The sequence below is a fragment of the Euprymna scolopes genome, chromosome 1 (genome assembly GCF_053919585.1).
Source record: "Euprymna scolopes isolate OS-2025 chromosome 1, ASM5391958v1, whole genome shotgun sequence".
NCBI classification, from domain to species: domain Eukaryota; kingdom Metazoa; phylum Mollusca; class Cephalopoda; order Sepiida; family Sepiolidae; genus Euprymna; species Euprymna scolopes.
The window spans coordinates 175,698,065-175,722,551 of record NC_136482.1 but is presented as its reverse complement, the minus strand read 5'-3'; the positions used below and the strand labels follow the sequence as shown (position 1 = coordinate 175,722,551).

At 34.2% G+C, this 24,487-nt stretch overlaps 1 protein-coding gene across 7 annotated transcripts in view; it reads right to left on the bottom strand.

Annotated features, from left to right (window-relative positions):
- Positions 1–24,487, bottom strand: part of LOC145277656 (glutathione synthetase-like) — a 113,823-nt gene that overhangs the window by 8,916 nt on the left and 80,420 nt on the right. For all 7 annotated transcript variants that reach the window (XM_080129303.1, XM_080129282.1, XM_080129314.1 and 4 more), the window contains 5 exons: positions 22,310–22,383; positions 15,504–15,668; positions 8,502–8,571; positions 1,601–1,792; positions 219–300 (listed from right to left, as the gene is read on the bottom strand). In XM_080129303.1, the coding sequence (XP_079985429.1) occupies positions 219–300; positions 1,601–1,792; positions 8,502–8,571; positions 15,504–15,668; positions 22,310–22,383 (583 nt within the window). The remainder of the gene's footprint in view (positions 1–218; positions 301–1,600; positions 1,793–8,501; positions 8,572–15,503; positions 15,669–22,309; positions 22,384–24,487) is intronic.

Sequence of the window (24,487 nt, the reverse complement as noted above, 5' to 3'; positions counted from 1 at the left end):
ACAATGTAGAGACAAGCTGAGAGTACATTCAGCACCTGGTATTCCCAAATGGTCACCTATTTCAATACTGACCAGTCTCAATGTTGCTTAACTTCGGTGATCTAATGGGAAGTGATGTGTCAACGTGAATTATGCTGTATATAAAGCAGCCATAATCTCACTAATATCATTTTATAAATAAATTCCTAATAAAACTGAATTCTTATAATGAAACTTACCTCCACCTTCTCGTTGTGGTTTCAAGACAAAAGAATTGACATTATTTAAAGCCTCATTTATAGCTTCATCTCCTTCCAAACCCTGTAAGAAGAAAAATATAAAAGTTATATGCAAAGATAATTCACAAAATAACCAACAAGACCGAATGTCAAATTCTAAAATATCTATTTTTGTAATTTAATTTGTTTTGGTTAAGCTCTTAATTGTCTGAATTTCGTTATCAGTATAGTTGCACCTAAAAAAATCTACTTGATTAAATTACATGATTTTTGGAATATGCCCTCTTTGTGCCGTGACGCGTATGTACATCCTAAAAACTTTCCTGCATTTTCTTTGCTTGAAATTTTCTTCAGGAGTGCAATTTTCTTCAGGAGTGCAATTTTAAATAAGCACCAAATATACTATGTTATAAATGAAGATAACTCACAAAAAGACTATCAGATTCTAAAATATTTCCTTTTGTAATTTAACTTGTTTTGGTTAAGCTCTTAAATAACAAAGTGTAATAAAACGTTTCATGTTTTAAGTGTAAAGTCATTCTTGAAAAAGAAAAATGTAATACAAAGTAAAAAACAAAGTATGGCAGCATAAATCCAGTTTATAAAGCATTTCCACACAAAGTATTGATCCACTCATCGATCAGCAGAAACAGTGTTTGTTTAATTTTGAAACAGAAAAATATCACTAAAGTATTTAGCATAGTTCAGTCTGCTTGTGTTATGTTCATTAAGAAAAAGAGAGTTGGCTCTTTTCCTTAGTAGAGAAAAAGGAAACATATATTCAACACCCGAAGAGTTGAGGTTACAGCGACTGAAACGTTGTGTTAATAACACCTAAGATGAGAATAATAGTCCGATTAATCAACATAACACAAGCATTCACACTTCATCTCAAAAATTCAGAATTGCATGGTTCAGTCTGTTTCATAAAGTTGTTTGTTGGTTGGTTTGTTATTTGATTATAAAAAGAATCATCTAAACGTAGGTGGTCATACCCATCCATTATTTTTAATGTTCGGGGACGAGTCTATTGCTGCTTTGGTTGCTTGGGGGCTGGGTAGAAAAGTACCAGTCAAGAATCCATTCTTGACAATCAGCCTGACAAGTGTGGGGCCAGGAACTGACCCAGTACCTGTCAGACTGAGGTATGCCCGACTATAACTGATTTCATAGTTTATCAAATGGTTGGATTTTTAGTCCAGATTTCAAATTCAAATGAATTGATTCTAAATAATGTAAATGACAGATGGCATAAAAAATGGCATTAAAAAAAAAAAAAAAAAAAAAAAAAACAGATATGAGGAAGAAAAAACTAAATGTTAGCATTGTTTTTTTTACATGAAAATCATTTTGTATTTGAAAAAGAAAAAAGTTATACTTACCATTTCAAGACTATATTGTTTAGCAAAAGTGTTTCGTAATATTTGTACTCTTTCTGGATCTGAAATAAACTTCTCCAAGACGCCAGGTAGAGACAATTCTTGTTGAATCTTTTTGGTGCCAGCCAAATGATAATTTATTGATGGACATTTTATAGCATTTGAGCATTCAATCATCTTCCGTGAATCCCAATCCTAAGAAAAAGATTACAACAAAAGTTTAGTTTTCAATGTTAAAGCCGTAGACATGATGGTTACACAAAATCAAATAAGCAATTTTCCAATCTATTATATAAAGTTTTGTGTGTTTGGCGAGAATTCAGGAACTGCCAAAGATGTACTTCTAAACTTTATATCGTAAAATTTAGTATGACATTGAACTGGCCATGGCAAAAAAAAAAAAAAATACTGTAATATTAATTCCCTTGAGGTCACCAGGAATCAAATTTTTGCATACAGCAAAGGGTAATTCAGAAAACATACTGTTTCATATTGGTAGTTGTTTCAAAAACAGCACTGACACTAGATCAAACAGTTATTTTAATTCAAGTTATTTATGGTGTTTGGTTAAGTTAATGTTATAGTGATAAAAGGGGGAATAACTCTAAACAAAAAAGTAAGAGTTATCGCCCTTTATAGAGCCGTGAAAAAAAGAAAAAAACTAGAGTTCCAGTAAGAGGAGAAAAGCAACATGCAGATATTGCCGGATATTCAATATCGTCTGTAATTAATTTAATGTTTCTACCCGAATAAATTGTGTTCAAAAATATAATGAGCTTGTCTACTTGTTCTATGTTATCCAATAATCCTGACATCACAATTTTTTCGAACACAAGTATTTTGTTTTCTGGCATATCAACCCTATTCAGATAATTTAATGCTGAATACAGTAATTTTGGATAAAAGGTGTTATGCTTCAAGTTTTTTTTGTTTTTTGCATCTTTAAATATTTATTCAGTGTTTGGTTTGCATGTTTTGTATTTAAAATTTTTTTTAACTTTGCAGAACATGATTGAGTTTTGCAAAGGATAAGGAAGAAAATAAAAACAACATTAATGTTTGGTGTATTTTTGGTCGGAAAGCAATTATCTTTAGACTGATTTCGTAGCACTAGATCAGAAGTTGAGATCCTCAAACGATTTATGAACGAAGACAAAACTGCTATTCCTAATGAACGAAGAATGAAAGAAATTAAAATTTAAAAAAAAAAAAAACGATGAACAGTCTCCTCCCATACATCTTAACAAATGCTATCACAAGTCTGAACAATTTACTTTATACAGTGATCAAACTAGTAAACCTAGAACTTAAAGTAGAGAAAAAATTCAACAAAAGAATGGAACAACATAGCCTTGATGAAAAAATCAGATTTGAAACCAGATTAATTTCTAAAAGTTAAAGACTTGAAAAAACATTAAGAAAAGACATTAAAAATCAGACTTGAAACCAGATCAATTTCTAAAAGTTAAAGTTGTAAATAGCATGAAAAGGAAAACAGAAAATGATAGAATAAGGGACATAGTTGCTTCTTTGTTGTTAGATTGAAGGGAAGTGACGGTGGTCAAGTAGTTAACGACATGGACTGACAACCTGAGTGTTCCAAGTTCGAATCCAGTTCGTTCCACAAAAATCACTTTCACTTAAGATGTTGGCAACCTTCACATGGTTCCTCCCGTTAGTACCTGATGTCTTCTAGAAAGAATTCTGATCAGAAAAATTAAAAAAAAAAAAAAATATATCCATGGGTCAACATTTTTAGATAATTTTTTTTAGTTAAATTATTCTTCCTCAATAATTATGTGTGCTAAATATTTATGAGCGAGAAATATTTAATACAAAGTGTTAGGTTGGTGCAAAAACAATATCGTTTTCTTACATGTTACTTTTATATATGACTAGCGGGGGGGTACCCGGCGATGCCCGGGTGTTTTGAGGTGTGTGTGGTTTTGGGTAAATCAAACTAAACTAAAATAAAAAGTATTGGTAGGTGAGTATGAGGATCGAACCCAAACCCTTGAGGCAAAATTGGAAATGAAAGTGTGAAAAAAAGACGAACAACGTTAACCACTGGGCCACGCAGACATACAAGAGAAGTACGTTTGAATTTATTTATTTAACTATTGACAGGTGGCAGCAATAAAAGTTAACTCTGCTGCTTCTATTTGACCTAATTATTGAGGTCAAATAGAAGTCACGCAGTTAACTTGGGTTTGTTTACCCAACATTGACTGTTTTTTTCCCCAACAGATGTTGGGAGGGGGAAACCAGCTCCCCATTTTCCAGATTGATTAGCAATTGTCTGATATGAGAGGACTTTGTCCCCACATTGATCAAAGATGTTGGCAACCTTCACATGGTCCCTCCCGTTAGTACCTGATGTCTTTCTAGAAAGAATTCTGACTAGAAAAATATTGGGGAAGCCAATGCTAACAATAGAATCTTCCGATACATACAGTAGGATGATCTGTTGGTTATAATTAAACAATGTGTTAAAAACAAATTATTTAATATATATATATATATATATATATATATATATATATATATATATATATATATATACACATGGGTCAACATTTTTAAATAATTTTTTCTAGTTAAATTATTCTTCTTCAATAATTATGTGTGCTAAATATTTATGAGCGAGAAATATTTAATAGAAGGTGTTAGGTTGGTGCAAAAAATAATATTGTTTTCTCACGTTACTTTTATATATGACTGTGTTTGGAGGTGTGTGTGTGGGTGGGGGTGGGGGGGTTATAAAACCCGAACCGTTGAGGCAAAGTTGTTAAAAAAAAAAAAAAGTGCAACGTTAACCATTGCCTCAACGCGACATGCTTATGGAAACATGTTTGAATTTATTTAATTACTTGGATTTAGCAGGTGCTCGTTTTAATGAGTTAATGAGGTCAAGTTTGACTGCGGGCTTTCATTTACTGCTGAACGCTTTTCTTTTCCCCCAAGATGTTATAGGAAAAAGACTAATCAACATGCGACGAGCGACAAATATTGAATGTTTATCCTCCCGAAATCGAGCAAATTAAATAGACAGGCGAGCTTCGTTAACTCTGAGATATTACGATTTATATGTCATATAAAAAGTTTTAAAAAGTTGTGAAGCGAGCGACCGCTTCTCTGAAAGAAGCCTTTCGTAGACACACAGAAAAAGCGAACATACATACATACATACATACATTTTCGCTTTTATATTTATAGATTTCTGAATTAATTCATTGATATATATATATAACATGGCTATATATCATTTTGAAGTGCATTTTTCGCTCTACAGAATTGTGTTATTCGTTACCGTTCTCAATCTCTTCATTCACTTTCTTGCAGGCTTTTCGATGGCATGGATAAAGTTAAAATCTGCACAATTTTCTTGTTCTAGTTCAAACTAGGATGAAAAGCTGCAGAGACAACTCGTGATATCAATGATACGTTTGGCCCAGGAACAACTAACGAACGTGTGGCACAATGGTGGTTCAAGAAATTTCGCAATTGTAACAAGAGCTGCGAAGATGAAGACAGTTGCGCCCAGCCAACTGCGGTTGATAACGAACATTTGAAAGCCTTAATTGAAGTCGATCCTCGCAAAACCACACGAGAAGTTGCTGTTGAACTGGAGGTCGACCACTCAATAGTCGTTTGCCATTTAAAGCAAATAGGGAAGTCAAAAAAGTTGGATAAGTTGCCGCATGCATTGTACGATAATTAAAAAAAAATTGTCATTTTGAGGTGTCTTCTACGCTCTTTCTGCATAATAAAAATTATTTATTTCTCGAGCGGATTGTGACGTGTGATGAGAAGTGGATCCTCTACGACAACTGGCGATGTTAGGCACAGTGGTTGAATGCTGGAGAAGTTCCACAACACTCTCCAAAGTCGAAATTGCACAAAAAAAGGTTATGGTGACTATTTGGTTGTCTGCAGCTGGTCTCATCCATCATCACAGCTTCTTGAATCAGAGTGAAACAATTACTGCAGAGAAGTACTACGAAAAAATTGACGAAATGCACCAGAAGCTCAAGCGTATGTGCCAGAGATTGGTCAACATGAAGGGACCAATTCTCCTCCATGACAACGCTTGCCCGCATGTTGCTCAAATGGCTCTGCAGAAGCTGTACGAATTGGGCTATGAGACTCCCTCATCCGCCATATCGACTGGACCTCTCGCGCACTGATTATCACTTTTTCAAACATCTCGACAACTTCCTGCGCAAAAAATGCTTCAAAAGCCAAGATGATGTCAAATCGGCTTTCAATGACTTTATCGCTTTCAAAACTCTGGATTTCTATACTAATGGGATAAATAAAGTTGTTTCTCGTTGGAAAAAATATGTTAATTCTAATGGTTCTTATTTCGATTAATAAAGTTTATTATGAAAGGAGTTATGATCTTTTAAAGTTGAACGTCAAAAAAAACGACATCCCCCCCCATTAAGTAATCCAATTTACCAAATTTCCATTACTAATGATTACTATGATATCCCAGTGATTACTGTATACAATAACCCCTATCCTCGAGTGGCCTCCTGGCCTTGATAAGTGTTAACCCCTATGGTACAAGGTCGAAAAAGAAGGATGGGGGTTAATGTTGTCCCATCTAAGATGAAATAAACTCGTAGTTTTTCATCACAATACAAGAATCCCTCCTTGAATAACCTACTTAAAACTCGAAATATATATATATGTAAGGCGTTGGGGAGTGAAACTTTTATGTACAAAAAAATGAATGATATATTTACAATGAAACAATTATTTGTTAGCATGAGACCCCCCCCCCCGGGGGGAATTTGGCAAATAAGCAGTTTTGCAAGTTGAAAAAGGATGTAGGTCCCCTAAAAGCTAACTTGTGCTAATGCCAAGAGACATATTCTGCCGGTCTTTATAATAAGTGGAAGAGTTAATTCTTATGTGTAGTGCGGACACACAACAAAATCTTGAACGCCTCTGTTTAGTTGATCAGCTTCCTTTCAATTGATATTCACAATCTTTCTTTGCATATGTTATCAAACCAGGGTTTGTTACACTTGTTTGGTCTTGAGAAATATTGAGTTATATTTAGAATTGAACTTAATTTAAAAAAAAAATGCAGAAAAATCTTTATGATGTACCTGGCATGGAACAGAAATGTCATCTTCCAAAAATTATGTAAATTGATCAAGTAGTTTTATTTAAGTTTACTTATTTCTTATTCAGAGCTTAGCAAAGTCATCTTTATTGCACATTATCATAAGCAACCCATCCCATTTCCAAATAACCTAACAAGCAGCAAAATCCTACCCCTTCACTGTTAATGACCCTAAATGCTGGAAAGCCTTCTACTTTAATAGTTTCTTCCTTTGGAATTCTAGACTTTGTAATTCCCTCCAGGTTTCCTGCTTCCCTGACTACTAAACTGCAGAAATTTAAATATAATGTGAACAGACACCTTGCTGCTTAACTCCCCGCAGTCCCCTGTTAGATATGATCCCAAATAATAGCCCCTTACATTTCAAGTAGCAATATGCCTTGTTTGCAGTGAAAAAAAAAAAAAAAAAAAAAAAATTTCCACTGATAAGACATTGCAACCCCATTGTTGTGCATTCCGTAGATTTTATGTTCGCTTTCAATTCTCTTCTCTTGGCCGCGATCATCGTGCTTTTCACATTAGCGAGTTTTAGGAGAGGCGCATGCAGGTCCACAAGTGTAAAACAAAATATATCAAAATGAGAGGAAGAAATAACACAATTCCATCGTTTAACATGTATTAAAGTCGGCTGGATTTGGTGTGTGACACAATCTACTCTATCTGTCAAGGCCAGCTTTCTGTTGTCAATGCATTTTGACCGGTTCAATCTCTCTCAGGAGCATATGATCTGCTTCCTAGCGCGTCCAACACTAGACAGACAGACTGATTGTCCTAAAGACCGTCTCCTCATCAATAACATAGTGAGGTTTATAGAAAGAATTCTGATGAATTTTCTAGACTCAAGTATCAAAATGTTATTTATGCGATATGGCTGTGACTTTTGAATCGCATAAACAATTCCAACATACAACTCCCATAAATTGACTTTTGATTTTCACTGTAAACATTTCTACTGTGTGAAAGGAATCTATTTTTAGAACTGACGTTAATTTTAAGCTTTCCATATTTTGTCGTTTGATAAACATCTACTCTGACTTTTTTATAGTATAACAAATTCAATTTCAAAGTTATGAACACAAAAACAACTAATAAAAAATATATTAAAAAAAAATCAAGTCTAATTTACCTAAAATTGATTTTGTTTTCGCCATCAAACTAAAAATTAACACATGTATATTTCAGTTGACCACCATGAAAAACCACTATATAGTCAGACTATCAAGTTTTTGTTGAGAAATATGAAAAAAACCTAAAAAAAAGGGGTGTTTTTAGCAGTGAAAGTCCCCACGGACGTGAACCAGAATTTTGCTAGGGTCACCCATATTGGATTTATATTAAGAACAATGGGCTCCACATTTTGTCCAAGTTTACAAAAAATCTAATGAATGGATCAAAAGTTACGGGTCAAAACGTGTTATTTTTGGTCATTTTTTACCTATTTTGAGCCCCCCCCCCTCCCAAAAAAAAAACCCAGGAACGCAACGGTAATTTTCACAAAAAAAACTTTTATACTGTGCACATCTATTTAAGGAAATACAATTTGTGGCAAAATTTCAGGAAAAACTAATGGATGGTTATCTGGTAATCGTCCGGACTAACGGACGCCACTGAAAACATAGATCCCTCTCCGATAAATTGGGGGGACCAATAAAAAATATTTATAAAAAAAAAAAAAACTCAAGTCTAATTTGCCTAAAATTGATTTTGTTTTCGCCATCAAACTAAAAATTGATTTATTGTTAAGAATTAATGAAAAACTTATTTTACCTGTTCAGTTTTATAACAATTGGGTGAATAGCCACTTCTAAAATAGACCACAGCAATTTCATAACCAGAGCTAAAAATTAAAATTGAGAAAAGTAATATATATGTATATATATATATATGTATAAAGGACAATAAACAAAAAAAAATTTGGGTGCTTATTTAAAATTACACTTGTAAAAAAACAACATAAAATACAAAAAAAATCTTTATGGATGTAGTACTCTTCACAGAATAAAGATGTCATACTCAAAATATCTACTGGAATAATGTATGTGATTTACGATTTTTATCAGTTTTAATACTAAACGTATTCATTATAAGACTGATTTTAATCTCAATACTTCGAATTGAGTTGTCAATTTCTGTTATAATAATCAGCATTTTTTTTTTTATTACATTTTCACCCCAAACAAGGCAAATTGCCACTTTGGTGTAGGGGGCTACTATCAGGGGCAACAGCTACTGGGGTACTATGTAGGGATTTGGGCAGCAAGATGTCGGTTCACGTTACACTTGAACTTCTGCACGTCAGTACTGTTGGGGAAGCAGGGACCTGGAATGGAATTCCAAAGTCTAGCGGTTCTGGGGAAGAAACTATTGGAGTAGAAAGATCTTTTACATCTAGAGATCTCTACAGTGTGGGAGTGGGATTTAGCAGCCTGTCAGGTTTGTCGAGGGTGCTCACGTCGTGGGGGCACAAGTGATTGCAGTTCGTCAGAGCATTCACCATTAAAATACTTGTAGAAAAGGCAGAGGGATGAAACATTTTGTCGATGGGACAGAGGCTGAAGCTTAGATGCCAGTTCAGGGCCTATCAGGTTTGCGACTCTCTTTTGAACCTTGTCAAGGAGCGAGAGACTAGTAGCAGATGCACCAGCCCAAATGTGACAGCAATACTCAATACATGGGCGAATGGTGGCCTTATAGAGATACAGGATACTTTCGGGTGTTAGTAGTTATCTATCACGGTAGAGAGAGCCCACCTTTCTTGCAGCGGCCCTGGCAATGCCTTCAATGTAATTGTTCGAACTCATGTTTCCTGTGAACGTTAGGCCAAGCAGTTTGAAAGATGTACTCTCAGATAAAGTCGTTGGCCATTGCTATAGGTGGTAGAGAGGGTTTCTTGTAATTATTGAATGAAACTAGTTTAGTCTTGGCGGCATTGAACGTGACCAACCATTTTTTTTGTCCCCATTCCACTACAGATTGGAGGTCTTCGTCTAGTGTTTCTGCCATTTCTTTAGAAATGTGTTCATTCGTCTTCCTGTCGTGCCTGCCATAGAGTGTAGTGTCATCAGCATATATACCCATCTCAGAGGCAATTTTGTCGGGGAGGTCATTTATGAATATCAGGAACAATAGAGGTCCAAGGATAGAACCCTGGGGCACTCCCGCATTTATATCATATTGTTTAGATGTACGACCGTCGAGGACAACCTGGATTTTTCTCTTATCTAAGAAGGATTTAATTATGTTAAGTATTCTACCAGTGATACAGTATGATCTAATTTTCCTGAGGAGACCCTCATGTCATACCCTGTCAAAAGCCTTAGATATATCTAAAGCTACCGCTCTGTCCTCCCCTGCTTTGTCCAGTGAATGGTATATACGTTCAGAGATTACAGTGAGGATGTCTGCTGTGGAACGGGCTTGTCTAAATCCATATTGTTGGTCAGTCAGAAGTTTAGCATCTGTAAAGTGATGGACTAGAGCATGGTTAATTATGGTCTCAAATATTTTGGAAAAAAGTGGGAGGAGGCTAATGAGGCGATAATTTGATGGGTCAGTCCTTTCGCCAGAATTCTTGAATACTGGTACAACAGAAGCAGTTTTCCAACAGCTCGGAAAGCAAGCTTCATTAAGGCATTTGTTGTAGAGTTTGGAGAGAACTGGAGCTACTTCGGCTGAGCACTTTTTTAATAGCACAGCTGGGATGAGATCGGGTCCACATGCTTTTGAAGTGTCAAGGTTTTTTATGATGGCATGCACCTGAGCAGGGGTGATTTTCTGATCGTCTAGCGTGGTGTCTGCCCGCATAGGAAAGTCAGGTAGGGGGTGGTTGGAAGGGTCCAGTGTGGAGTTTGAGGCAAACCGACTGGCAAGCATGTTAGCCTTGTCGGTTGCTGAGGAGACAACTTCGTGATTGTTGGTTAGTGGGGGAATTGTTGATCGCCCATTATTTACTACACTGTTGTAGATTTTCCAGAAGTCTCGAGTTCCTAATTTTTGTGCTTCGATGCGTTTTTTAGTGGTTTCCGTAAATTCTCTCTTAGCTGTCGCTATTTCTTTCTTAACGTTATTTCTAGCTTCTATGTACTTCAGTCTGTTTGAACTGGACTTATGTCAGTTAAATCTGCGGTATGCATGCTGCTTTTTTTTTTTTCTTTTTTTTTTTTCTTTCTTCAAACTAAACCTTACCTGTAACTCAAAAATCCTAATGGAAATCTATCTGTAAATAAATAACCCCTTTTCTCTTGAACGCTAACAATCTACTCCTTCCCACCAAGCCGCCACTAAACTCCCAGATTGCACCGCATTTGTAGTTGAATCTCTAACTCCCAGCCCCTAACCCTCACATACAAACTGTTTTAATAGCCATCACTAAACATCTATACATTTCTACCTCTAAGGCATGCATTAGAGCTCATTCCTATCCAGTAAGGGATTTAACAACCAAAGTACTCAGAAGCAAAGCAATCTGCATTACATAACTGTCTCCTCGAGTTTTGCAACGATTAATACGAAATTGAACCGACACTCCTTGTTATGTAAAATGTCCCATGACTCTTACTTGTAAATACCTACAACTTCAACTCTATTCGCACCTACTGAAAACCTGCCCATATATCTATTCACCTAATTACGCATGACTCAAAACTTGCTGTTTTATCCATACTATATTGCACTTACATCTTAACCCTCCTATCATCTAAAATAGTTTGGGCACAACTCATAGCTCAATTCTTAATACCTACTCATACTGTAACATTATCCTAGACCTAAGCTAACATAGATAAAATAAATAAAAAGGGTAAGACTAAAAACACATTATCTCCTCCCTAACAAGCCTTCTTACAATCATAGATGCTTACATTGCATGAGCTCCACTCACCCCCTTTATCCAGTAACAATGAAATAGCAATGTCCCTAAATCACTTTGAGGAGTGTAACTAATCAGCAGAGATATAACCTCCACAAACTAACCCAGTAACACTAACTAACCACGCGGGGTCGCAGAAATACCTGGATTAGAACCTAGGCGCGGAGCAAACCCTCTCAGTGCTGACGGACCCAGTAGATCTTTCCAGCTCATCCGTCTAGGAGAAGGAAAACTCTGAAACTAAACCAAAGGGGAGGGAGGCCTCTTCAGTCTTGGATGACAACCTTCCTAGAGCTGGTGACTCAAACAAATTTACCGGTTTGCAAACCTAAACTGCTTAAGGAGTAGATAGGCTCTGTCTATCGCCCGGCTTCCATACTCCTTCTTTGCCTATTAGTCAAGCGCAGAGACACTATCTCAGTGATTCGACAGAAACACCCAGCGGTAGATCTTGTTTCTTGGCTAGAGCAACGAACGCTGTTTTCCCAATTCCCGGCACACCCCACCCCTAAAACTGGACATTTGAGAGTGTTTGAGTACAATATATGCCTGAGCAATTAGATTGGGTTGACCCTCTTCTAATGGGTTGAGGGTACCGGATTGACAGTTCCTGGCTACTGTTTCCGACTGGTAGTACAGGAGCCCTAACTCTTTGGTAGCGCTTAGAGCGGCTGCTCCATCAACAGTTGAATAATATCGGGTTGTTTGTAGTGCCATGACGCGCATGGAAAGGGACTCTGCACTCATCCCCGGTGGGCTTTCCTGAGGCCACAATCCTAATTGGAGAAAGGTCAACTGATGGTTTACTTGTGATGCATGTCTGATGCTCTGCATAACCTCTTGTTTAGCTCCCCCTTACCTAAACCGAAACTCTTTAAAAATATGACGACAGTACAATCTAAAAATAAGCTTAAACCAGGTTTAGGGACAAACAAATTCAACTTGCCTCCTCTCTTGAGGCTCTCATTCACAAATATCCGTGGGCTTAGAACTAATTTAGCTGATGTTGAAGCATTTCTCTTAACAAATACCCCGGATATCTTAGCACTAAGTGAGACTAACCTACACTCCTCCATCCCCTCTAACCACTTTAACATGCCTGGATATCTCCCACTCTGCCGTAAGGACTCTAACAGACACATGCATGGACTTGGAGTTTACATTCGTAATACCCTACCCCTGACTAGAGAAGCAAACCTAGAAACGGATGATCAAGACTTTAGACTAAACATGCAACACAATATTAGCTACTTTTATTTTCTCTACCGCAAACGCAGTCATCTTGGAGGTAAAATGTATATTAAGATTTCGTAGCTAGCTGTTAGGGTTTTTTCCCCCCAGTTATAAGAGGAACAACTAGTTCATTGAGATTCGGAATTGTAGTCATTAAGGTCAGGCACAGAGTGTTGCATCTACTCAGAAAATTAGTCCTAGTATCACATCTAAGATTATGTATATTGCAGTTACAAATATACTGATAGTTAAATTATAAGCTAAGTTCAGTGGTTTGGTATGGATATCATGGAGGCCACTTTATTAATACAAGCAAGTGTATGGTAATTGCAGATATTAAGTATGCTATTTAAATAAAGTTCTTCTGTCTTCTATAGTAGAAAAAAAAGAAGATAAATCCTCGCTCCTGTTCGGTATTCTTTGACTAGGCTATTCATTTTTCGAGTCGAATTCTAACTACAGACGGCTCGCATGGGAGCAAGGAGTTAAAGACAATTTATACGTATATAATTAAAATACATTAAATAAATAAATTTAAAAGAGAAGGTATAAACAACAGTTGGTGAAAAGCTCAAAAAAAAAAAAAAAAAAAAAAAAAACAGCTCGCATGTTAAAAAATTTGTTAAAAAAGGTGTAGCACTTAGTTTATCGTCCATTCAGCTGACAAGCAATATTCTGACCAAGTTGTATTTACAATCTATTGTTTAGGCTTGGTTTGCCTGTTGTTTTCACGAATCAATCCTTTTTAGTTTTTTTTTTTTTACATACACAAGTAGTATTTATTATATCAGATTCATTATAAATTTTTAACTAAACAACACATTCTGCTTTTTCATCCATAACTGGAGGAACAGGGTAACATTGTGGGTTTGTGGTCGATGGATGTTGATTGCGAGACGAACGAGCATAGGAAAATTACTGAGCTGATATAAGTTACTGCTTTTCTTTCTTTGTTCAGTTTACTTTCCCTTTTTACTTCTTTCATGGCAATTTGGTGTATTTTTACACTAAGATGAACAAATGCTAAAAAGTTAAAGGTTTGAATTGCTACCCTTTTTCTTTCTCTGCTTCGTTTGGATTTGCTTTCTTCTTCACTCCCAAAAGCAAGTTTTCACAGGAGCAGGTTAACTCACTGTATTTTCAACCAACAAATTTACAAACTACAAATCGTAACAAGTCTATATCAAAATAACAAGTTGATGAGAAATTAGAAACTTGTATAAAACAGTGACTTGTACAATTGAAATCAGAGTTCTTCCGAGTGACTCCTGCAATACACCTCAACTCTAAACATCAACAAAACCCATCCTCACACTAAACTTCCTTTAAGCCTACTGCTTTAACTCCAGTGAACACAGCCATCCAAAAAGTACCCCCCACACACACACACCAGAACATTGAAACAAAATTTATAACACTTTAGTCTACATTTTACTGAAAAACTTTAAAACTTCAAACTTTGGTCTTTCAAAGAATATTTTACATTTCTGTAAAATTGTTGATATGAATATATTTTGTTTGTTAATTCGTGTTTTCTTGCTTTTATCCCAAAATTCCTGTTATTAAATTGCAACCCATATTTATGTTGGCCATCTGTTTCATTTGCCAATTCAACTACATGTATATTACATTAGGGATGCGTGTTCTTTGATAAAAGCATTGATTGAGTTTGAAGAAAAGAAAATATGTATTAGATACATTTGAAGCCAAAAACAACACATTATTATGATAATAAACAGATATTCTTGTTTGAAATTCACAAATATATTTCGAAGTTACACTTCATCCTCAGTATTTCTTTTCTTTTTTTTGCCATGTTGTTGTTAGAGCAGAGAATCAGTAAGTAGAAGTCCGTTTGTTGCTTTTCATGGTAGTATTTTCAAATGTCGGAACAGTGCATTGGTCACGTGGTATTCACATTAGGGTGTGTGTTCCTTGATATAAGCATTGATTGAATTTGAGTGGAATGGGGTGCGTGTTGGATGCGTTTGAGGCTAGGAGCAGCACATTGTTGCGGAGATGGACAGATATGTTTTTATTTGAGGTTTATGAGTGTGTTTCGAAGTTGCACCTCGTCCTCAGCGTTTTTCTTTTTTTTTTTTTTTTTTTTTTTTGGCTTCAAGCGTATCTAGTACATGTTTTATTTTGTTCAAACTCAATCAACACTTCTATCAAGGAACACACACCCCTAACATGAATACCGCTTGACCAATGCACCGTTCTGACATTTGAAAATACTGCTGTGAAAAACAAACAGACTTCTACTTACTGATACTCTGCTCCAACAACATGGCCAAAAAAAAAAAAAAAAAGAAACAAATACTGAGGATGAAGTTTAACTTCGAAATATATTTGTGGATTTCAAACAAAAATAAATATCTGTTTATTTTCTTAATAATGCATTATTTTTGGCTTCAAACGTATTTAATACATATTTTATTTTATTACATGTATATTAATTCTTAGCGCTGTTCTTAGCACTTTTCAAAAATGTTATTATCGCTAAAATACACTACCTGTAGTCAAGAGCGGCACTACAGATTCATACCTTTCCCAATAGTATTAACATCTGAATCTATATTGTCAGCATCCATTAATTAGACCACACATTTCTTTATCACTTAATTACACAATACAAGAATAAATACAAGAATTAATTTAATACTTACACAATAAGATTATTATCTTCATCCAAATGTCCTTCATGGTGCAAGTCTTGCAATGTTAATCGTAAAACAACAATATTAGGATTGGATTTAAGCACACCATACTCTAACCAGCGTTGGTCAAAAATATTTCTTTCTGCAGATGAGACGACAAATAAAATTGCGGCTCTGAAATTGAAAATAAATATATGCATTCAAGATATTAACAATTTATTACCATATTTGAATAATATATATTTTTTAAATTGCTTACTTTTGATTGGAAGAAAAAAATATGGAAAACATGACAGAAATAAGAGAAAATCCATAAAAGGAAGCGTTTGTAACCGAAACAACATTTCATGGCTTTTCAAGTTTGAATATCTTTGGTTTGTAAGCTCAGTGTTAATTGGTGCTAGCAGTCAACTTCCCTTTTGGCCTGTCCAATCAGACGTCATCTCTCAAGTGAGCTGAGCATGTGACAGTTTATAAAAAGGCTAAACACATAGCAACTTTCTCTCTTTCTTTCTGGCTTTCGTTACTGACAACACATTTCACAGGGCTTAGACTAATGCCCAAACATCTCTCTTGGGTCGTGCGCATGAGCTTGCAACACCAAAAAAAAAAAAAAGAAGAAAAATACACTACGTGGTTGAGGAGAGAAACAAGTTGTGCGCTGAGAAGATGGACATGAGAAAGTCGAGGGCGAGAAAGTGTTGGCTAGTGCTCGCATGAGGTGGTGGCAACAGAGACTTTTAAAAAGCATATATGTGTGTGAACATTCTGGAAATATAATGAAATGTGTTGTTTTGAAGGAACCACAAATAAATGCATTTCATTTGCACTTTAAAAAAAATGCCAAATCGGATTTTTATTTGTTTCCTTTGTCTGTTTGTTTGTTTGTCTGTTTCTGCAACATTACCCACGTTATACTTGTTTCTGTTCACACACATGGATTCATGCTATGACTCATCCTATTCTCAGCAGCAGCAACACTCTTCATGAGGCTCAGACTAATCCCCACATTGGAGAACAAAAGAACACAGCCTAACCTTTGGCCTGGGGTTCGACTAAGATGGGGAGACAAAGAATCCTTTATGTCTATCGTCAGACCATAACAGAAACACAAACTTTTTTCTCTTCCCACAAGACCACCCAACTTTTCATCTCCGTCCATACACATGAACTCATTACACTATTAACCCTCTTTTCTACATTTTTATTAATGAAAATAAATAAGTTGTTTTTAAATGTTAGAATGGACATTCGTCGTTACTTATTTTACAGATATATGGAAATGTATGTGTGAGTATATATGTATTAGTTGGTGATACTGTGTACATACACACACACACACACATATATATATATATATATATATATATCAAATTTTAGTCATTTAACAAATTAAAAAATTTATGAAGTTAAATGTTTGAATTTCAAATCAAAAGATTTTTGTTATTCTATGTAAGACAAAGAATACAGTCAATGAGACATGGAAAATCACAATGAAAAGTTGTTTAAGTATTTAAATATCATAGAGTAAGGGAAGTTAATGAAAAGAATGTAAAAATTCACATCCAAATTGCATGGTAAAATCCGAAGTGACTTTAGCAAATAAGGTGTAAACCATTATAACTATTTGCTAATATTTTCTCCTCTGAAGAGACAGTAAACATCGAAATCCTGTAGGATAAGGAGTTATAATATTTCAAATGTATTCTTTGTCTTACATAGAATAAAAATCTTTTGATTTGAAATTCAAACATTTCACTTCATAAATTTTTAAATTCATTGAATGACTAAAATTTGATTATATATATGTACGTACACAGTATCACCAACTAATACATATATGCTCATATATACATTTCCATATATCTGTAAATTAAGTAACAACAAATATCCATTCTAACATTTAAAACAACTTTATCAGTTATTAATAAGAATGTAGAAAGGAGGGTTAATAGTGTACTGAATCCATGTACATATATATATATATATATAGATATATATAAAATTGAATTTTCTTCTCTCTCTGACATTGATATTAAAAGCCTACTTTTCTATTTAAAAATTATTAAAATTAACTTTTTAATATACTCAGTCATGTATATGAGTGACTACATGGAGTTAACTCAGTTGGATATTCCTTGGAAAACGAGTGTTAATTACTTATTCATCTTTTATGGTTTCTTATTAGATAATTGGTTTCATTTCACTATTACGCTGAATTCTATTTACACATAGGTGCATAGAATTTAACATGAAAACAAAAATATTTATATATATATCTGTATACATTCTTACTAACATAGATGACCAATAATATTATTTTTAAATATTAAAATGGATGTTCGTTTTCACTTATTCCACAGTCATTTTCAAAATGTGGGTACAAGTCTATTGTGCTAGCCTTCTTGGATTCAGAATTTTATGTGGTTCATTTTTTTTTATTCAATAAAAAGTACTTCTTTGGTTCTCTTGAAAACCAAGTCTATTTTAAAATTGAATAATTGTTTATTTATGAAAATTAATTATAATTTGTTATTTAAATACAGAGGTGCACAGAAAATTTGTTAAAAGGGTTGAGCACTTCTATCTCTGGACGAGTCCATATTGTGAATATTTGTTTGTTTTATTTATTTGTCTACATTTTTTTTTTCAACGGATGATAACTGAATAATTTTACTCCTCTTATCTTATTGTATATAAATTAGTGGGATTTTGAGGCTCATTTTTTTTCTGCAGATCATATTTACTTAGCTGTATTGGTCTGTTTTCTGAAATAAGGGCCAACATTTAAAGGATGCTGACCAGGACCACCATGTTGGCTATCAAAGAAGATTGTGTCAATCATGATGTTCACATCATTCTCCTATAACCCACTACTTTTAGGTTTACTGCCATTGTTTTTTAATGATTTTATTATTGTATGTGGCAACACCAGATGCAGGTTTATTTCTACCAGTGATTCTGTCACAGAGATATTGTTTAATCCTCTTCCATACGTAGAAATAATACACACATTGTTGTTCATATTAAATGTTTACAATAAAAATGTATTTGTCAGAATTGTGTTTTCTGTGATAGAAGCATTGTTTAAATTTTGAAATAAATTATGTCTAAAATATGTTTATAAGCCAGTAACATAGTAAAAATATGGTGCTAGTGCACTTACTGATCCGCACTATTTTTTAAATCGTATTTCCAAGTTTAATTAAAGTTTTATGATATATTTTTTTATTCAATTGTAAGGTTAAAGTATAGAATAGGTACAAAACACTCTCCCCTCCCCATGTTAAGAATGGCTTTTTAAATAATAACATTATTGTTTCAGCATGGATCAATAAATGCACTAGTACCAAAAATACTTTAAACAAACTACATCTTATTAAAAAAAGGTAAGCGATTATGATTATATGACAACTAAAAAATGTTAACTTTGCAAAGTCAACCGCATGACAGTAAAAAAAATAGTTTAATAAAAAGACAACAAAAATTTTTAATTATTTGAACTATTGTTCTCATATTGAAGGTTATTTTCACAACATTTCAGAAAAATTGACCTCCTGAAGGTGTATCTTGTTGAATTCAGGAATCTTTATGACAAAATCAGGAATCTGCATGGAATTTCAAACGGACTCTTATTTAATCCATGGGGTAGCATACACTCGTTATATCAGCCATGATTGGGTAGAAGTCTAAAGTAATTCACAATTGTATTTTGAGTTTCGCCCGCACTGAGAATTGAACCTTCAACCTCCAGAAGAGTGTCACAACTGAATTTTACCTAGTACCTTATCCATAGTAGAAGTTGTGAGACTTTTTGACAAGATACACCTGAAGAAGGTCAGAGGTTATATTGGCTGAAACATTGTGAGGATAACATTCAAGATAAGAACAGTAGTCAAAACAATACAAATTAACAATCAGCATCTCAAAAATTCAGAAACACAAAAAAATGTTCATAATGGAGTAATAAATCTAATGATAAATATCTGCACATAAATAATGTTGTCACTACATACAGATACAGACAGGTTATCACCAGATATGATTAATAATTTTTCAGATCAAAATGGAAATGATAAAAAAAATAAATAATTGGTTATCTGTTTCCAAACTCCATTTTAGATCTCAAAGAAGAAGTGGATATTAATAAAAGAAACAAAATTAAGATCATGGCCGAGGGAAAGGAATAATCTGGCTTAAGGTAATAAGTTTTTCAAAACAAATTCAAAATGTTAACAAATTCGCCTGAAAATGTTTCGTTTTTTTTTTTTTTTTTAAGAGAAGATGGGTGCCATTTGTCAAGAAATTAATATTTCTTCATTCAGAAAGATGGTGAATAATTCAATTATGGCAAAGCTATTGAGGTTATGAGAAGTCGTGTTGCTTTGGTGATACTAGTAAAACATAAGGTAAAGCAAGTGCTATTATGATTGCAAGAGTCAGGAGTAAATGAAGTAAGTTCAGGGAACTTCTGCTATTATTAAGAAGCAGAACATTACCACTGTCGATCGAGAGTCTATCAAACATGTATACAAAGTGTGATGTATGGAAGTGAAACCTGGCTGGAGAGGGTTGAGGACATGCGTTGCATGAAGAAAATGATAGCATGAATGTACGATGTGAATCTTTTTTCTTTGTGTAGAATGCGGTTTATAAACTCTTTATCACTATCATTGGCAACAGAATCACAAATAATCTTTATTCCTGTCTCTCCGATTACCAATCGGCTTATCAACCTGAAAGAGACACAGTCGAACAGATTTTTGCCCTTAGCCAATTGATTGAAAAATCAATCGAGTTTAATAAACCATTATACATCATTTTTATCGATTTTACAAAAGCTTTCGGTGGTATCAAATTAGACAAACTTTGGTCAATTTTAGACAAAATCCCTCTGAATAAAAACTATAATTATTTTCTAAAATCACATTATGACGGATCACAGGCTTTTATAAAAACTGACCTTGGGTTTAGCCGCTCCGTAAAAATCAAAAAGGGCATCAATCAAGGAGATGTGCTTTCAGCAATCCTGTTCTGTGTTGCACTAGCTGCTGTTATGCTTAAGATAGAAGAGACTTGCCAAAGCGTTTTTTCTATAAGAGGACAAATCCTCTCTCCAACCTTCTCTATGCTGATGGCATCACTCTTGTTAATGAATGCACACATAAACTTCAAGTTTTTGTTAATGTATTAGCAAAGAATGCAAAGGAGATAGGATTAGAAATAAACCTAGAGAAAACAGAATGTATGTCTACAGCTAAATCAAAATTTAACCTAAACATGATTATTCACAGTAAACCTATCAAACAGGTCACCCAATTCATTTATTTAGGACATAAACTGCTTTCTCCAGTGATCACGACATAGAAACACAGAATCAGGCTGGGTTGGGCGGGTTTCCAAAAACAACTAAAAATCAAAAAGGGTGCCAATGACTATTAACGTAAAGGTTTATTTAATTTATGTCCTTTCAGTAGTTTTATATAGCCTTGATTGTATCACATGGACTAAACAACTAGTCAATCGCATTGAGGTGCTTCAACAGTGAGGTGATCGGACATCTCTGAACAGTTAGGCGTCCATCAACCAACTTGCTCTGAATTGGAAGGAATGGCAAAAAATAAATCACGCGATTTGCAGTCTGTACGAAGTGGAAGATGCAACTCATGATTCTACTCAGGCAGAACCACATTTTCCTTTGAAATTGTGACAACACAAGGTTTGGCCACTTCAAAAGATTCTTGAAATGTCTTTGCATATAGATGTGAAAAGAAATTCGGGGAACACGAGAATTTCAAGCATCTTCAGCAAAACGCATTGCCCTCCCAGTCAAGCCATAAACATCTTGCTTTTCTGAATTCAGGAAGTGGATGAAAGGACAGGAAAATGGTATTCTTTTCATGTTTATAGAAATGAAAAACGGTTCTATCTTTTGATAAACAGAAAAGTAGATGATTTTCTGGTTGAGAAAAGCTTAATCAAAACTAACAGCAAAAAAAAAAGAAAAGAAAAAGAGAGATCTGATATTTACAAAATCCACTTCTACCTATATAGTGCTGAATTCATGCATTCATGACCTAAAAGTTTAATCTCTCTATTGCTGATACTGACAGTGTGAGATTCCTGAAGCACAAACGGTTGCTCGTTTTAATGATATCACATCCGTCTTTACAACTCTTCAACTTTTAGAGTAAAAAAACATAGATAAATAAAAAAACAAAAGAGGCTTTACTCTTTTGGAACCACCCTCATATTTATACAAACAAGTAATATATAAAATATTTAACACATCAAATTCCTAATGCATGGAAATATGAAAAAGGTGGACTAACTGATATATGTAGAAAATGCATATAAAACTGGTATAGACATAGCAAATGATTGACAATATGGTTCTCAAATGCATTTTGACAGAACTGGTCTGGTGATGAAACAGTAACTTTATGTCCAAGAAGTAGTTTGGACGGAAAAAAAAAGGCAGTGGACAAACAAATGTCTCTTCAATAATTAAACCAAAAAGATAAAAGAGAAGGAATTTGGTAAACATATCCCTTCAGCACCAAAAATTGCAAGGAAAAGAAAGTGTGCCTTTTATATCATGATTATACATGGTTAAAATCAACCAATCATTGACTGTCCTATTGTCACATGATCTGGGACTTCATGCATTAGAAAAAAGTGACTTCAACGAAGCCATGCAACCAAACACAATCAGCCATAGAAAACAAGTGATAATTATCATAATAATATTCAGTTTACCATTTGTTTTGCTGAAAATACTCAATAGAAAATGTTAACAAAATTAAATTATTTACTCTGATTTTTCGTAGAGATCCCATGCGTTGACTAATCCAGCAGCAAATCCAGCAGCAGCTTGATTTTCTGGCAGCTGTAAATTGAAAAAAAAAAATGAAAAAAATTTTGCTTTTTTTTTTTTGTTAATCCAAAAATATTTTTAAAAAATAGACAAATATTTTTTTTTGTTTGAAAAATGGATGCTTGTTTAATTAGTCAACAGATTGATTTTTAAAAAATGTCATTTTAAGCAAAACTATATTACGTACTTAATTGTCATGCCGAAAATAGGATTTATACATTTATATATATTTTTTTTTTTACATAGGCATCACCACTTATCAAGGCCCAGAGGCAAATCGAGGATAAGGGTTAAAGAGTGTACAGTGGTCAATTGGACAATATAATAATCGATAGTAATGGAAATTCGGTAAATTTGTTAACTTAAATGGAATGGCTCATCAAAAACTTGTTAACGTTGGACTTGAAGACAATCAAATTGTAGTCAGCTGGAAAGCAGAAAAACAGAAGACAGTTCCACAGGCATGCAGTTCTAAGAAAGAAGTTTTGTTCATGGAATCTACTATTAGGTTTAGGCACAGGTAAAGAGTGGGAGGAATTATTGATAGTGTTTTCAGCTAGACGAGTGTTTCTTGTGAAAGTTTGGTGAGGGGGGACCATAGATTGACGCTCGGTCAAGCATTTGCCATGAAAATAACAATAAAGCAGACAAACTCGCAACATCTCTTCTGTGAGAAAGAGGTTGCATCTACATGCAGGAGACATAACTTTGAAACGAATATTTTAGATTCAAGGCTGCAATAGACTTTTTTTTCTTTCTTCTTTTTTTTTTTTTTTAACTAAAAACAGAATAGCAATGGTTCTACTTAATGAATTTTCATAATTTTTGGATATATTACTATTTTCGACATGACGATTAAGTACATAATATTGTTTTTGCTTAAAATGATATATTAAAAAAAATCGATTTGTTGATTGTATCTTAAAACACTGAAAAATATTTACTAATGCATCATTTAATCAAAAAATGTTTTAATTATTTAATTATCTAAAAAAATGATAAATAAATAAATAATTCATAAAATAAATTTCTATTACTTATTACAAATAACAAGAGATAATACTACTAAAATAACAAAATGTACACTTTTCCTGCAAGGTGTTTGGCCATGGTTTGATTTCGTTTGGTTATTTCGTTTTATGGAATATCAACTCATTTGGATATTTAATATCAAATCCAGTAACTTTGGAAAAACTTGTGCTTCAGGTTTTGGTACTTGTACAGTTAATCAAGACATTAAAATATAGGTTATATTGTACATATCCGTTTTTGACTGAAGATCTCTGAAAAAAAAATTTCACTTAATTTCATTGAGTCGTTTTGTTTTTTTACAGCGGAAGAAAACGTTTTTATGACAGCATGTTGAAGGCAAATATCTTGGAATTTTTTTAACCCGCCATGGGGAGATAACTCAATTTAAAGTGCTGACGCTCTCCCCATCTTTAATTTTCCTAAATTTTAAGAAAACTCTGGTCGATAATGGCTACCCAGAATTCTTGATTGATAAATGTATCAAATTCAAAATCAAGCAATTTAATAAAGCTGTAACCTTTGGCTCTTCAAAGTGTCCTGTTTATCTTAAGTTGCCGTGGGTTGGTGAAAAATGTGTCCCGCTCATAAATCAACTTAAATAGACCATCAGCAACTGTTTTCCGTCTGTTGTACCTAGAGTTGTTTTTAATACGAAACCTGCATTTTCTTCTTTCAAAAAGGACGGTTTGCCTTGCATTAAACTTAGCAATATTATATACAAATTCCAATGTCAGTGTGATGCTGTCTATGTCAGGCGAACCAGTGTTCATTTTGAAACTAGAATTGGACAGCATGTTCCTTCAGGTTTTCGAAATAAAAATAAAAACAAAATTATCCTCAACCCCACCCACAATAATTTGGATTTCACGATTGGAAATCATCTATTGGATAACCCAAAATGTGGGCAGGTTTATAAGGACGACTTTTTTTCAATCTTATTTCGAGGCCGATCGAGTAGTCATTTGAAAACTTTTGAATCGGTCTCCATTGCACGCCTTAAATCCTCTCTCTGTAGGTAGAAACGGTTTGTGAACACTCTGGACCTTTTTGGCGAATTGTAGAGATATTTTACATGTTTCCCTAC